This window comes from Petromyzon marinus, chromosome 11 (assembly GCF_048934315.1).
Source record: "Petromyzon marinus isolate PM22_M1 ecotype Great Lakes invasive population chromosome 11, UKy_Petmar_22M1.pri1.0, whole genome shotgun sequence".
In the NCBI taxonomy this organism is placed as follows: Eukaryota; Metazoa; Chordata; class Hyperoartia; order Petromyzontiformes; family Petromyzontidae; genus Petromyzon; species Petromyzon marinus.
Genome location: NC_133677.1, coordinates 5,407,114 through 5,422,979, shown reverse-complemented (window position 1 = coordinate 5,422,979; position 15,866 = coordinate 5,407,114). Strand labels below are relative to the sequence as shown.

The following is a 15,866-nucleotide window of genomic DNA, read 5'->3' as shown; positions in this document are numbered from 1 at the left end:
AGTTGGCATATAATTAATGTGATTTGCTCAAAAGAGCAAATTCAAATGAAACATCGTACCAAGATTTGTATTTCTCCTGGTGGCATTTTTTAAAAGGTCACTATGCACTATCAAAGTTGTTAGTGGAATGCATTTATGAAATTCAGGGGGCAAACCCGATATGCTGAGCAATGGAAGCGCAATATTTCCAGGGGAGCAAGTGTAACAAATACATAATGGCCTTTAGATCATAAGTGCTTTTAGGCATTAAATATGTTTCCACCACACAAAGAAAGCCACGTCAAGAGGTTTGAGTCATTCAACATCATGCGATTCATATTAAAATTAGAAAATGGAGGAATAGTGGACGGCCAAGACATTGCACGGATAACAGCGGGGAGCACAATAATTGTTGCCTTCTCGGTATAATTCACTAATTGCCCGGCTGTATATCTGAAACTCAGTGCTACGTGGGGTCCATTTTTAATCAAAGCTGAACTTTTCAAAAATGCAGGGGATGCTGTCGTGGTGTAATGGTTATAACAATGAGCAAGTTATTTAAATTATCCCTACCTCTAGCCACTCAACAGTACGAATGGGTATGCCGGGGTTGGTTGATCGGCAAGTCTTTCGTGTGAAGGATAAATTGTGGGCATTCCTTTATCTTCCAAGTCTAGCCAGCATAGAAGTGTACTGCATAGGGCAAATTCTCTCCAGGGGGGCTGTCTAAGAGATCCCACAAGTGGAGACTCTTCCACCAGCAGTGGCATGAGCAAAGAAATTGCAGGGCTTTCACCTTTATTGCCTTTATCTTTCAAAAACGCTCCAATGAAGTTGTGAAGTTTCCATTTTGGGCAACTCCACTATACTGTATATACGCGTATAAAAAAATGACCCACGCACATATGTCAGTTGCTAAGCATTAATGATGAAATTAAGCACGTATTTTTTTTTATATAGGCAGTTCATTTTGTTTCGAGCTGAATATCTGCTTAGCATGTCGAACTTCTAGCCTGCCTAATCTGCATTTGTGCCAAATGTATCACCCTCTGTTTTAGTCAGGTTGGTACATTTCTTTCATTACACTATGTAACACAATTTTTGTTCCTGGGTAGTAAGTATTATTTCCTAATTGCTTATGCTTACAAAGTATAGAAAATGGCTATTATTCTCCACAAATTTCGCTTTTGTGACCAGGACATTGATATTTAGAAATTTAGCTATTTTAAATGAGAAAATAGGCGAATTTTTTCTTATCGTTCACAAAGTCAGAAAAACAACAACATATGAATCAAAATTAACATGTATTTATACTAAAGTAATACAAAAATGACTACAACATATTTAGAAGTGAGTAGTTTTTCGAGATTTACGATAATACTGTTAATCAATTTCAAGAATCAGCCCCCAAATGTAGTCTCCCATCATGTTCTCGTTATACTGTCCTTGGTAGCGGCGTTCAAAGTCCAGTATATCCTGGTGGAAGCACTCGCCTTACTCCTCCGAGTACGCTCCCATGTTCTCCTTGAATGTATCAAGATGAGCATCAAGGATATGGACTTTGAGGGACATCCTACAGCCCATTACGCCGTAGTTCTTCACCAGAGTCTCAACCAGCTCCACATAGTTTTCGACCTTATGATTGCCCAGGAAGCCACGAACCACTGCGACAAAGCTGTTCCAAGCTGCTTTCTCCTTACTAGTGAGCTTCTTGGGAAATTCATTGCACTCCGGGATCTTCTTTATCTGTGGTCCGACGAAGATACCGGCTTTGACCTTTGCCTCAGACAGCTTAGGGAAGAAGTCTTGAAGGTACTTGAAGGCTGCCGACTCCTTATCTACAGCTCTGACAAATTGTTTCATAAGGCCCAATTTGATGTGCAGTGGTGGCATCAGCACCTTCCGGGGGTCCACCAGTGGCTCCCACTTGACGTTGTTCCTCCCCACAGAGAACTCGGTCCGCTGTGGCCAGTCCCGCCTGTGGTAGTGCGCCTTGGTGAGACTAATATCTCTCATCAAGTCGTTGAGGTCTTTTTGGTTGGGGTAGTATGGGTTTCTCTCCTCAGTTCCACCTCTGAAATTGTCATCTGGATCTACAATGTCTTCCTCGCTCTCTGACTTGCTGCTCTCTTCTAAAGACGAATGCTCTCTCTCCAGAGGAGTGGGTATGGGGAGCTCATGGCAATGTGGCACCGGGGCGATGGATGAAGTCCGACGTTTGGAAGGGTCCACCATGCAGAAGTAGCAGTTGCTTGAGTGGTCAGTGAGTTCCCACCAAATTATTGGGATAGTGAACTTCATGGCTCTCTTTTCCCCTCTGTACCATCCTACAAAAATACATTCATTTCACCCATGACTAATGTGTAAGAGATTCTTGCAACATTTTCATATATGCTATCTTTTTACTGGTAGGCAACGTAGTGGACTGGAAGCCCAACCGGGATTAATTCACAGGAGGCAGGGGATTAATTGTGTATGTCTGTGGATGTCTGTCCACGTGTATCCGGACACCCGGATAAAATGGGAGGGGTGGGGCTGGGTGGAGAGGGGATGGTGGGGAGGGGAGGGTGGGGAGGGGCTGGGGAGGGTGGGGAGGAAAGGGTGGGGAGGGGCTGGGTGGGGAGGGTGGGGCTGGGTGGGGGGTGGGGAGGGTGGGGCTGAGTGGGGGGTGGGATGGGTGGGGCTGGGTGGGGAGGGGCTGGTCACCCCGTGGTGCCCTTATAAAACTCAACGTTTAACCTACTCACGCCGGCTTGTGCCCGCCCTAACAGTCGGCCATATTTGCAGAATACACCACGTGGTGGTGCCGTTGACCCTGGCCATTAACCGACCAACCCATCGTTCCTACCAGCTCCCTCCGCAGGAATGTGTTTCAATAATATTGTAAATTGTAAAACATTTTAAAATTAAACACTTTTACAATTTTTTGTACAACTTTTATGACATAAAATTTCGGGCAACAATTGTCCATCTTACCTTCCAGAGTTTGTTTGCATTGCTCGCAGGTGAAATGAGGTGCCCAGGGTTTGTCTTGATCCCCGGCAGGCATGCCGAAATATGCCTTGTAGGCCTCACACATATTAGCAGATACTTCCACAGAGTACTTTTATGCTCTTGTCTTGATAAATTGGCCGCGGACATAGCAAAATGCGTCTGCCGGATGCTTGCAGCCTCTTAATGCCATCTCGGAAAAATGCAGATATGTATCCACTTAGGCAGCTGGAACTAAACTGAACTGGTGGGCTTAAGGCTCCTGTATTTATACTACTACTAGCTTTATTACCCGGCTTCACCCGGGACTTGGATTCACCACGCACGGCCGCCTTTGTCTCCCCAGTGGCGATGTTCACACACCACACCAGCTACTCGTTTGAGGCTGAGTCAACCTAGGGGAGGCCCAGGACCGGTTCAAATAATCGTCACCGGTGGTGGCCGTGAGGGGGAATCGAACTCGGGTCGCCGGGTTCGAAGCGCAGCGCGCTAACCACTACACTACCGCTCCCCCCACACACACACACATGGTGTACAGTCTGGAAACTACCCACATGCCAAATTTAAAGTTTGTTGCATGTCGGGAAGTATGCTAAACATTTCGAACAGACACACATATTCACAAATTTCCCTAATATATAGATTTTAATTACTGGAAAGTTCTAGAATGCTCTCTAGTTTACTCAGCACTGAATCCATCTGGAATGTTCTGGAAATATCACTGTCCTGGTGACAAAAGCAAAGTTTGTGGGAATAATCGCCATTTTCTGTACTTTGCGGGCATCAGAAATGAGGAAATAACACTTACTACCCAAGAATTTTTTTTTTAAACCGTGTTATTCCTCCAGTCCAAGTAAAGATTATGATCATTATGTTCAGATTTACCAAAGCAATACAACCTGCTGTCACAGCTCGCCTCTACGCCATGGTTTTGATCTCAACCTGCCTTCAATCATTGCTCAAGGTATACACGTTCTGTTGTTTTTGGCATTTGCAGTTCAATTGAGTGCATATTAGCTGCGATGGCATGTGGATCAAAATAACATGGATATTGACAAGGGAAATGGAACAACAGCTGAAAGGAATAGAATGAATAATGTATGTCTGCATGCTTGGAATAATGCACAGTCAGAAAGAGGGATACATGGATCAGAGGACAAATGCAAATTAGAGTAATTTATAATAAGGTTTTTTGGATTATATCGCACAAATGTAAATGTGTCGTAACCCACCTCCACCCGACACAGCCAATTAGTAAGGTTTGTCACGTGAACAAAACGTGCCAATTAGTTACTGATTCAGCACACCTGCGCTTTGGAGAGTAAACCCATAACATTTACAATTTGAGTATGACGTTTCGCTAGTGATTACAACCAGCTTCACCAGGCTATTACCAGAATTGTGATGAAGTCTTCCTGCTTCCAGTCTTAAAGAGAGTAAGGTGATGTCGTAATTTTCACATGACAAACATTGCTAATTGTCAGTGTTGGGTGGAGGTGGGTTTTTATGAACACATTTACACAATCTAATGCAAAAAAATACGTATGCATAGTATTGGTCACGAAAGCCCACACTGAGAAAAGTCAGACGGGGTTTGGTCGGACACATCCCTGGAGTGGATGATAGCCAATGAATGAGGTTGGTGAATAAAGTGGCAGCCAAAGAGGAAACACCTCTGAGAGGATGACCATCAAATATTTCGAGTGATGAGGTCAGTTCATATGCAGAAGCAAGACGGATTGTGGCATAGCAAGAGGGGGTTGTGAGATGGTAATAGATAGTATCAATATAGGGAGGCCTTAATCCTGCAGTGGGTAGAACATGGCTGCTTCTGATGCTGATGATTTATCACCCTCAGCTTAGTGTCATGAATGATAGTGTCATCTGTGCCTGCAGTTACACTGTGATGACTGCCATTAATGTCCATTGTGATTCAAAAACACATTTTTAAAACTACCCCTGAATTGCAATACTCACATTAACACGATAATTACATTCATAAGCTAAATCGTACTTTCTGGGATGTGCAGTTTCTTCAGCAGGATGATATTTCCTTTGCCGTGCAGTGATATGATCTAAAAATAAAATAGTACGGTATACACTTTAATTGTAGATCTAATTACACACATTTCAATGAATGCTGCTAGCGATTAAAAATGTTGCGTTCAGTCGCACAAGATGCAACTCCCATGTTTAAAGTGGTACTGTATTCGTTATTTTGTGTGAAAGTGTATAGCCCACTAGGTTACCTTTTTGACTATTTAGACCCTTTATAATGTGGATGGGAATGAAGTGTTTTAAGCTTCAACGGTGCAGTTTACAGCAACAAATAAACCAGCATTGCATTACAATGGCTTAGTGTATACATTACCAGATGCAGATTTAAGCTCAAGGTGAGAACCAAAAAAGATTGACTCCTAGAAAATATTAAGCTATGCAATCAGTACCCACACCTGTGCATGCATCAGCCATTGAAGCGACACAGGCAATACTCGTTCCTTTATACGGACAGCTTTTTTCCCCACACACACAATTGCCAGAACACAAGACCAAGAGGCCAGTATTTTGTTTACCGAGTCAATTTGGGTGACGGAAATGGAGGTCACATACCATTTCGGATTAACATTTTCTCCTGCAGCATTAGACTATCACGGGAAAATAACACGGGCGGTCAAACGCGACTTAACGCGCGACATTTCGTGCCCATCGCACCAGTTTGCCATTCTCAGGTTATCACGACTCCGTCGCTGTGCGCTGATTTGCCGAGTATTCGGCCATCGCCCGCGAGCTATTTTTTTTCAGGCGCTCAACCAATCTCGGTGCGTGCGTCTCCTGCCTGTGAGACGGCCGTGGCGCTGGATCTGCTGCTGCTGCTGCAGCCACCGTCGCTGCTGCTGCACGCGCAGGGTGACCTTCTCCGTCTGCCTCTCCTCGGCCAGGTGCGACACCCAGCGCCGCCGCTCCTTGGAGCGGGAGATGAAGTCCGGCCGCCGCAACTCCAGCGCCTCCTGCGTGGCGGATAGCACGCCGGGCAAAAAGGCGCAGCCCTGAAATAACTCGCTTGTGCCACTGTTGGCGGAAGGGCCTCTGCTTAGGGGAACCTTTGTAGAGAGCCGCCATCCAGAAGGTGTTTTTGGGACCGCTATTCACGTCCCGCTGACCGGACGTCTCGAAGGAGGTGGGGGGTACTCACGGTTTACCCCACCGCGTGTGATCTGATGATCGACTAACTGTGGCACATGGGGCCATCCATTTAGTACGGACGCATGGAGGGGAGAGGGGGGGATAACCCAAATGCTTACGCTTGCGTATGGGGGGTCTACTGACAATGTACGTACGCATAGGAAACGGGGGGGGAGGGGGTGAAGCCTCGATAATAATTTGGCCTTCAAATAAGTTAGATTGTCCGGCGGTGGACTATCTGTTTGCTTAAACACGTTAATATTATTAATCCTTGATAGTTTCTGCGTGGATTAAATATCGGCCGTTCTATAGGATTCGGGGGGGGGGGGGGGAGGTGGTGCGTCAAGCGTACGTACGCAGGTGGGCTGGAGGGGTGTAAAAAGTCCGCGTGCGTACAGGGAGGGGGGAGGGGTCAAGTTTTGACAGATTTTTGCGTACCTACTAAATGGATGGCCTCTATCTGTATATAGTGTTAGGTGAAGAGAGGTGGGTTGTGGGGAGGGCGGGGGGGGGCTTAAGGGAATTGCGCCAATGTTTAAACTGCCACACGGAGAGATCAAATAAAACGGGCAACCTCTGGATTGCAAGTCCTATATGCCAACCATGACACCACGGCAGCATGCCAACGTATCACATCACCTAATAACAAATGCCAGTGCCATTATTGAGCAATTTATTTTAATCTTATCGTGGCCAACCCATTTTGTTAATTTCTCCAAAGTACATTTGAGCACGGTACCTTTTGGTCTTTGAGGCAAGTTAACCATATGCCTCTCATGCAGCTCAGAGGCATTACATCTTCTGGAATCAACTTCTATTTCACAGCCATTGATTATTTCTACTCCCATAAGAATAATAATGCTGCATCAGATCAGGTGGCCGATACATTAATCAATGCACCGTTGGAAGGTTGTGAGTTAAAATTCTGGTCACGGGTCAACTTAGTCTATCATGTCCCCTCCCACAAACTCTATAAAGTAAATACATTAAGTGGTGCCACTTTGCGATGAGTCAACAGTGCTCTGTCATCCTTTTGATAGACTGGTCCTTGTCATCATCATTGTTATCCACCATTGCCAACCCACTGCTAGATAAAAGTATCCCCAAAACTGCTATCAATTCCAAAGCTCCTGCAATGTAACAAGCCACCTAGCACCTGCTCATGAACTGATTTCATCACTCCATCTCCGCTTCTCCCTCAGACACATTGCATTCCCTGGATGCCACTATTATTACATCGTCCATGATCTCAAACCCATATACATTTCTTAATAGTTTGAATGGTGTCATTACCAACGCCATAGGAATGTGGAATTTACCCCAATGGCTAAGAGCTGCCAGTAGAGATGAACACCACGGAATAATTGTCTGAGCAGGGAGACAACTGGCTTGACGTTGTACAGTGCAGAATGTATCCAAATACGAACAGTGCCTCCAATTTACATACTGTAGTCTATATTTTTCAGGAGAGCAATGACGGTTTATACATTATCACGTGTGATTTTTTTTTATGTACAAAGCACACACTTACAACCGTTTCTCACGCCTGGCACTGGGATTATTTAACTCGTTGGATACATGCGTGTCTTCGTTGCGGCTAGAGTGGTGGACGAGTTATTTTTTTAAAATATATTTTCGTCTCCGGCTCTGTGGCATCAACAGAGTGCTTGCGTGCTTAAGCAGCCTGGCGCGCACACACGGTGCGTGAAAGTGCACAAAGCTGCCCAAGCCTCACCTCAGTGCGTGCGTCTGTCCACTACCGCGAGGCTGAGAAACGTTAGGGGGCTGGAAAGCAGCACAGCGTGGGAGAGTTTGGGAGGATAATGAGGCCGTCACTTGTTTAAGCAGATTGATGTGATGCACTGCTGTCCCCGTTGTGTGAAGCCGCACCAGCCGTTCTTGTTTGCTCATCCATTTAAAGGCTTGTCATAGTTGGTCCTTGAGCCAAACAAGTGCATGCCAGTACCACCCAGGGTGGAAAATGGTCACAATTATTTTCTCGATTTTTTTTTTTAAATCTCCAGATCGTTTGCTAGCAGGGTCACTTTGGTAGCTTTTACATATATATAAGAACAAACGTTGTGTATGTGTAATAGATGTGATAAAGAATATATTTTTGGAACACGGCAATGTGAAACGTAAAGATACGGATTTACATGTGTCGGGCACATAAAGTGCCTCAGCAACCCAAAACACGTTATATCATATCTCAATCATTTCATTGCCCTGCTGCAGCTGAGCCAAAGGGATCCACAGTGGCAGCTGTTCCTACACAGCACCATTACTTGCATAGATACCCATAGACTCAGAGACACAGATAGATGAATGCTTCTATTGTAACAGCTACATAATCTGAAGTTTGGAATATGAAAATAAATATGAAGTGTGTCTCTAAAACAGACGGTACACAAGCTAAGCGTTCTGCCCATGGTGGATACTGGTAGCATTTGTCCATCCAGGTGATAACAATCAACCCTCTTGTCTCACGGGCTAAGTGTGAGGTTTGTCTTTTTTACCTTGGGGGAGATGACCATATACGGGCCAACGGGCCGCCTTTTTCCTGCGGGAATGGGCCCATTTGGATGACTTAGCCGTTCTCCGTCAGCTGTAAAGTCCCCGTGGATATTGGACACTCTGTCAGCAGGAATGAACCAGCAAACACCTCCTGGAAGCAATAACAGTGAAATGCTGTTATGTATTAGTGACACATGTCACTAGCAGGAAGCTATTGTCTCTGTAACTCGGAAAAAAATACTATAATTGTAGACATACTACCATTCTAATGAAGTAGGTTTACTATTATATACCCAGGACACCCTTTGGTGATGGCTTTTGGCACCAATTACAAATAGTCTTGGATTTGAACATGAGTGCAATCATCCGGGATTTTCCCTGCGAAATAGTTCAGTAAAAAAAAATTAAACATAACACAGATACGAAATATTTTTGTACAAGTTTTACAACGTCTAAACAGATTATCTAAATACATTTTAACCTTCACAGATTAAAAGTAACGCCGAGGAGGTGCACAGTACAAAACCAACCAAGCGATCAAGCATTGTGTTTTTCTTACTTTACAAGCCCAAAGAACAAGTGCATCGCATCATCTAAATTCAGCACACACTTACGGCCAAGATTACTGCTTCTGTTGCCAGATGCAGCAGTCTCCCCCGTGGCTCCAGGCAAATCCTCTCCATGGTGGGTCTGGCACTCTGCGTGGCTCAGCCAAATGGTCTGTGTTGCCGCAGAGGAGGCAGCGTTCTTCATGGGGCCCAGCGTCTCCCAGTGTTCAGACTCCGGGGGGGACACTTGGAAAAGGCCACCGTCATCGGTGCTGAGTGCACTTTGCGCACCGGGGCTCACGCTATCTGGGTCGCTTGCTGAGAGAGGAAGACAGGGAAGAAAAAGAATGCCAACGCATGGACGCCGTAGCAGATTTCCAAGACGAGTTTTTACCCAGAAGGGGAAGTCTTTGATTCATTTGGCCCGTTTTCTATAATGTAAGTGCCTAATAGGAACACAGCTTAATACTAAAGGTTTTCTCTTATTGAATCAAACTTACAAGAGTTGTTGTGGCATGGACAGTGCTAAGGCATAAACTCTTGCAACCATAGAAAGCGTTAAAAAACCGTTAAAAAAGTTAAATGGAAAAATCGGAATAACTTAGAATATCGCACAATTAGTGATAGCAATCAAGCTCTAGGTCATCATACAATTCAGCCAATCATACCAATGAATGTATTACTTGTTCATACTATGACAATGACAAGTCCTGACAATGCATGGAATCTTTAGTGATTGGCATCGTGTGCAGAGAATCACACTGCTGTACAAATTGCAAAAGCATCTATTTTCTGTTTGATTTTAAGATTTAGTTTGCTGTGAATTACTCTGTACAGGAACTTATCAGAGCATTTACACACTGCATAAATACAACTGATCATTATTAATATATATGTTAAAGAAACCACCACTTACATGTGTAAATGTGCAATTAATTCTTGAGCTCTCACACATATTTAATGTAAAATACAAATGTACACCAACAAAATCAGTATTCCATTAAACACTTAAAATTGTACAATGCATCGCATTTTGTGTTTAAATAACTACATACTTTTCAAGCACATTTTAGGAAACAGAATCTACAAATTGCAAAACAGAAATCAAAACAGCACAACACATGCGCTGACAAAATATTAATTTTAAAGTGGTTAGAGCGAGAGAGTTTATAATCATGCGATATTTTTCGAATAACCTTTTGTCCGTGCATAATTTGTGTTTTTGTTTAGTTCTGTATCGATGGCACCGCACCTGTTTGGGTGCCCCAATCCACCACGCGGAGCGTTTTGCTCTCATGAAGACAACCCTGCGAAAATAAACAAATACATTGATGTAGCATTGTGAATAAACAAAGCGTCCACTGAGATAAAAAAAAACACGAAAACGCTTAACTATTAAAAATAATGTCCACCTTGGCTACAGAGTTGAAGCCAAAACATTTTTTTTTACTTCGTTAGAACGCATTTTGCATGCTATGAATCACTTTCACATAAATGGGTTGAAGGCAGGGCTTTGTGATTTTGAGATAACCACAAAGCCCTGCTTGAGATCAACTGATATGTTTCAAAGAAGCAAAAATAAATAAACTGTTTGAAAATAAAATGAATTCGTCTATATTGGCCGTGCATAGACAATATACGTGTAAAAAAAAACACCCATATATACTGCATCTATTTTCCCCCCAATTGTGTGGTTCCTGTAATGAGACAAACCATCCATTTGGAAATCTTACAGAGCAGCGTAAACCAAAGCGTTAGTCAATGGCTGCTCAAGGCATCTTCACGTAACTTCTCTCCAAGCAACCTTATTATTTTCAAACAACATGCGGTGCGTTTTACCACAGAGTGTGATTTGATATTGTTGTTTGTTGCATGGCAACGAACGTCATACTAGAAATTTTTAGTGCTAGAATGTAGGAAAATTACATGAAAAACCACATCCTATATGGTGGTAAGTCCGTTAATATCGGGTGACCATGCTTAGGTCATCAACTGATTATAGTTGAAAATAAGATTTTATTTAATTTGGCTAAAACCCAGACTAGAAGCTATGTTCTTCGTGGTATCTCCTCGCTGCTCTCTGACTTTTGAACCACGTGGACAAGTTATGGTGTGTGTGTGTGGGATTTATTTTAATCGCTCGCAAATTTAGCTAAAGTAGTCGGGCAAACTACAAGAATGAATTTCAAATGTATTTTTTTCTACTTGGTTCTTTTGGTAAAGTCACGTAGAATGACAATAAAACAATAAAACAAAATAAGACAATAAAATTCTCACGACGTTTCGGCCACAACACAAGTAGCCTTCTTGTGTTGTGGCCGAAACGTCGTGAGAATATTGTCTTATTTAGTTTTATTGTTTTATTCTCATTCTACGTGGTGACTTTACCGAAAGAACCAAGAAGATGAATCCTTGCAGTCACGAAAGCTTTACATCGAAATGTATTTTTATCTAGTTGTCACAGTTTTAAAATGTGTTTTAATCCCTTAATTGTATTTCTTATTGCTTTCCAAACATTTAGATTCGTTTGTCTTCGTTGTGCTAAATGCAATAAAATAGCAAACTATCAAAGTGAAAACTTAAATTTCTTTAGGAAAGAAAAAGCTAAGTTTTTTTTCCCCATAAATTCAAATAAATCTTGATACAGTCCTACATGACAAACCTGTTTTGCAATCTTCTAAACACATCATAGACTATGAAAGTAAATAATAAAAAAATATTTTAAGATTCATGCTGCCAAAATAAGCAAGGGCCAAGATGTGTTTTCATTTGTGTCTTTTTTTTCTCATACAGAAGGGCTCGCAAAGCTATTGCTTTCAAACAGCAGCCACCCACATGCCCCGTGACCTGTGTAGACACAAAAACCTGCGAGCTCCATTTGTTTCCCCCATTAATAACCAACACAACATTTGTAAATGCCAACCTGGGCAACAGCTGCCGAGCTTTGCTCGCCGTGATCTGAAAACAGGCTCTCTTCGCTGTCAGACTCCTCTGAGGTGCGAGAGGTGTGCGCTGCCTCTCCTGTAAGCCGGCAGATTGGCTCCGTCTTGGCGTACAGACCGGGCCGGCTGCCTGACGGAGGCCTAAACCTTTCCTCTCCCTGTTGAACAGCCGAGACCCCTGCCTCCCACCGTCTTTCTTCAGACGTGACGATGCTGTAAGACACCGACTCTGTTTCCGACAGTGCGCCCTCGCTGTTTTCAGAGCCGTTTGGACTCCTGCACCCGTCTAGTTTGTTCTCACCGGCATGTGCAGGACCAAAGGCATCGCTTTCATGTCCCCTTGTTTTAACGATCACGTTGAATGTCGATTCATGCCGGGACTGCACCCCTGACAGAGGCGTGTCAACAGGGCGTCCTCGATGACCATACGTTCGATGTCTTTCACCGGATGCTAGATCATCCTGATTGTGCTCTTGCTGGATGTCTTCCGCATAAGAGGCTGTTGATTGCTCACCATGTCCATAATTATCCACGCTTGTTATTTCTTCTGTCGAGGTATGCTCAATGTTTATACTATTCCTTATAACTTTCAAACCGCTGTCGGTATAAGGTTGCTTGCCCAAATATGAAAAAACATCTTTAGTCTTGCAATGCACGTGTCCTTCAGCATCTGATCTATGATTGTTTTCTTCAATTGCAATGCCTCTCTTTAATTCGTTTTCCATATTTTGAGCTGTAAAATCCACCACATCGCTTTGGGAATCCCTAGAGCTTGAAATTAGTAAGTCATTTTCCGATGGACAAAATTCAGAAGATTGGGAATATTTGGTGATGGTAGATGCCTCTGAATTAAGTAGATGTTGAACATTAGATTGATCGTGTGCGTGTGTTTTGTTGTCAAGATTTTCGGTGGACGAAAAATGCCTTTCACGTTCAACACTGTGGCTGTTGTTGTGCATCTCGGCCCGAATGTTCGTCGTATGACAGACAATTTTGCTGCCGTTTGGAGACTCGCCATCACTTAAAGAAAGTTTATGTTCACCGCTCGAATCGATAACTGATCCTTCCTGCACCGAAACATATCCATCTCCAACAGATAAGCTCTCGCTGTCAACATCCACATCGTTGTCAAAATGGCCATTCCCATTGTTTATAAAATGTGTCCGAGAACTCGTATTCGTCCCACTGTACTCTTCGACAGTTTCAAGAACACTGCTGCTGCCATGTTGTTCGTCAAATAAGTTCCCACCATCATTCGCTTTGTTTTGACAGGCCATTACTGACTCGTCTGTGCTTTCTTGAGTAAACTCTGTACGTTTGCCTCCACTCGGATTGTATTTTCCGCTGCTTGGCAGCGTTTCGTTGACTTCGGTGAGTATTTCCCCATCAGCTCCTGCAGAAAATAAAATGCGGTACATGGTTTTCAGACTCCATTTAATACCAAAAATTATGTTATTTCTACCACATCAATACATTGTAACATATTTTTCATGACATACTTCCCGGGTCCACCAACACTGTGTATCCCTGCCCACCGACAGGGCGGGGGGAATATTTTTCAGAGCTCAGCCCTCGGCAGCTCCTGATGAATTTAAGCCCCGCGTTACACTGCTGCATTTTGATTGTACACTACGACACCAGAGCTCCGTGGGCACAGTTTTGAAGTCAGCAAGGGTAAGTAACCACAGAAGCCCATGCCAAGTAGCCAAGGTGTCCAGGAGAATATTAATTGCAGGGGTTTAGCATATACCTTGCCATTCTAATTCATATGTCGCAGTGACAAGCACTGCCCTACCATACAATCCCAAAATGTTCTCATGCCAAGGCAAACAGTGATTTTTTTGTTTATATTACAATCATTTCATGAAGGAAGCCATGGCCAAAACAAAGAATAATAACAGGTGAACAATGCAGCCATTATTTGTCACGTGCTCCTCAGGAAAAAGGTCTCTGGTCATGTCAAATAAAACAACGCTTATTATAATGTGTTACCTGTCTCTCCAATAGCGTGGGCTTCACGACTGTCTGCTTCCATGTGCCCTTTGGTGCCGTCATTATTGGCACCACCCGTTACTTCATGGCTGTGATTCCTGTGGTGAGGATGGCGCCTGCTGAGAAAATCAAAAACCCTGGAGCCGGAGCTGGAGCGGGAGCTGCTGCCGCGGCTGGGATGGGAATCCGAAACTTCCCCGTGCATTCGGAGGAGCTCCACTTTTGGCGCAGGCATCGCAGGCAATTCTGCACAAAGTGATCAATTAAAAGCAAGCTCCAATAATGAGCTGCACAGCATGCCATTAATTTGATTTACAGTGAGGGAAATAAGTATTTGATCCCCTGCTGATTTTGTACGTTTGCCCACTGATAAAGAAATGATCAGTCTATAATTTTAATGGTAGGTTTATTTGAACAGTGAGAGACAGAATAACAACAACAAAATCCAGAAAAACGCATGTCAAAAATGTTATAAATTGATTTGCATTTTAATGAGGGAAATAAGTATTGACCCCTCTGCAAAACATGACTTAGTACTTGGTGGCAAAACCCTTGTTGGAAATCACAGAGGTCAAACGTTTCTTGTAGTTGGCCACCAGGTTTGCACAAATCTCAGGAGGGATTTTGTCCCACTCCTCTTTCCAGATCTTCTCCATGTCTTGATTTAAAGCTTTCGTGACTGCAGTAATTCATATTCTTAGCTCTTTCGGTAAAGTCACGTTGAAGGGAAACGTGACTTTACCGAAAGAGCTAAGAATATCTTCTCCAAGTTATTAAGGTTTCGAGGCTGACATTTGGCAACTCGAACCTTCAGCTCCCTCCACAGATTTTCTATGGGATTAAGGTCTGGAGACTGGCTAAGCCACTCCAGGACCTTAATGTGCTTCTTCTTGAGCCACTCCTTTGTTGCCTTGGCCGTGTGTTTTGGGTCATTGTCATGCTGGAATACCCATCCACGATCCATTTCAATGCCCTGGCTGGGTGAAGGAGGGTCTCACCCTAGATTTGACGGTACATGGCCCCGTCCATCATACCTTTGATGCGGTGAAGTTGTCCTGTCCCCTTAGCAGAAAAACACCTCCAAAGCATAATGTTTCCACCTCCATGTTTGACGGTGGGGATGGTGTTCTTGGGGTCATAGGCAGCATTCCTCCTCCAAAATACGGCAAGTTGAGTTGATGCCAAAGAGCTCCATTTTGGTCTCATCTGAATCATTCAGATGTTCATTGGCAAACTTCAGACGGGCATGTATATGTGCTTTCTTGAGCAGAGGGACCTTGTGGGCGCTGCAGGATTTAAGTCCTTCACGGCGTAGTGTGTTACCAATTGTTTTCTTGGTGACTATGGTCTCAGCTGCCTTGAGATCATTGACAAGATCCTCCCGTGTAGTTCTGGGCTGATTCCTCACCGTTCTCATGATCATTGCAACTCCACGAGGTGAGATCTTGCATGGAGCCGCAGGCCGAGGGAGATTGATGGTTCTTTTGTGTTTCTTCCATTTGCGAATAATCGCACCAACTGTTGTCACCTTCTCACCAAGTTGCTTGGCAATGGTCTTGTAGCCCATTCCAGCCATGTGTAGGTCTACAATCTTGTCCCTGACATCCTTGGAGAGCTCTTTGGCCTTGGCCATGGTGCAGAGTTTGGAATCTGATTGATTGATTGCTTCTGTGGACAGGTGTCTATTATACAGGTAAGCTGAGATTAGGAGCACTCC

At 43.7% G+C, this 15,866-nt stretch overlaps 1 protein-coding gene across 1 annotated transcript in view; it reads right to left on the bottom strand.

Moving 5' to 3' along the window:
* The window catches only part of LOC116941305 (uncharacterized), a 33,563-nt gene that overhangs the window by 3,493 nt on the left and 14,204 nt on the right, over positions 1-15,866 (bottom strand). The window contains exons 5-11 of the mRNA XM_032952218.2: positions 14,150-14,395; positions 12,139-13,550; positions 10,468-10,522; positions 9,282-9,533; positions 8,670-8,818; positions 5,807-5,978; positions 4,985-5,045 (exon numbers count right to left, since the gene is read on the bottom strand). Of these exons, the coding sequence (XP_032808109.2) occupies positions 4,985-5,045; positions 5,807-5,978; positions 8,670-8,818; positions 9,282-9,533; positions 10,468-10,522; positions 12,139-13,550; positions 14,150-14,395 (2,347 nt within the window). The remainder of the gene's footprint in view (positions 1-4,984; positions 5,046-5,806; positions 5,979-8,669; positions 8,819-9,281; positions 9,534-10,467; positions 10,523-12,138; positions 13,551-14,149; positions 14,396-15,866) is intronic.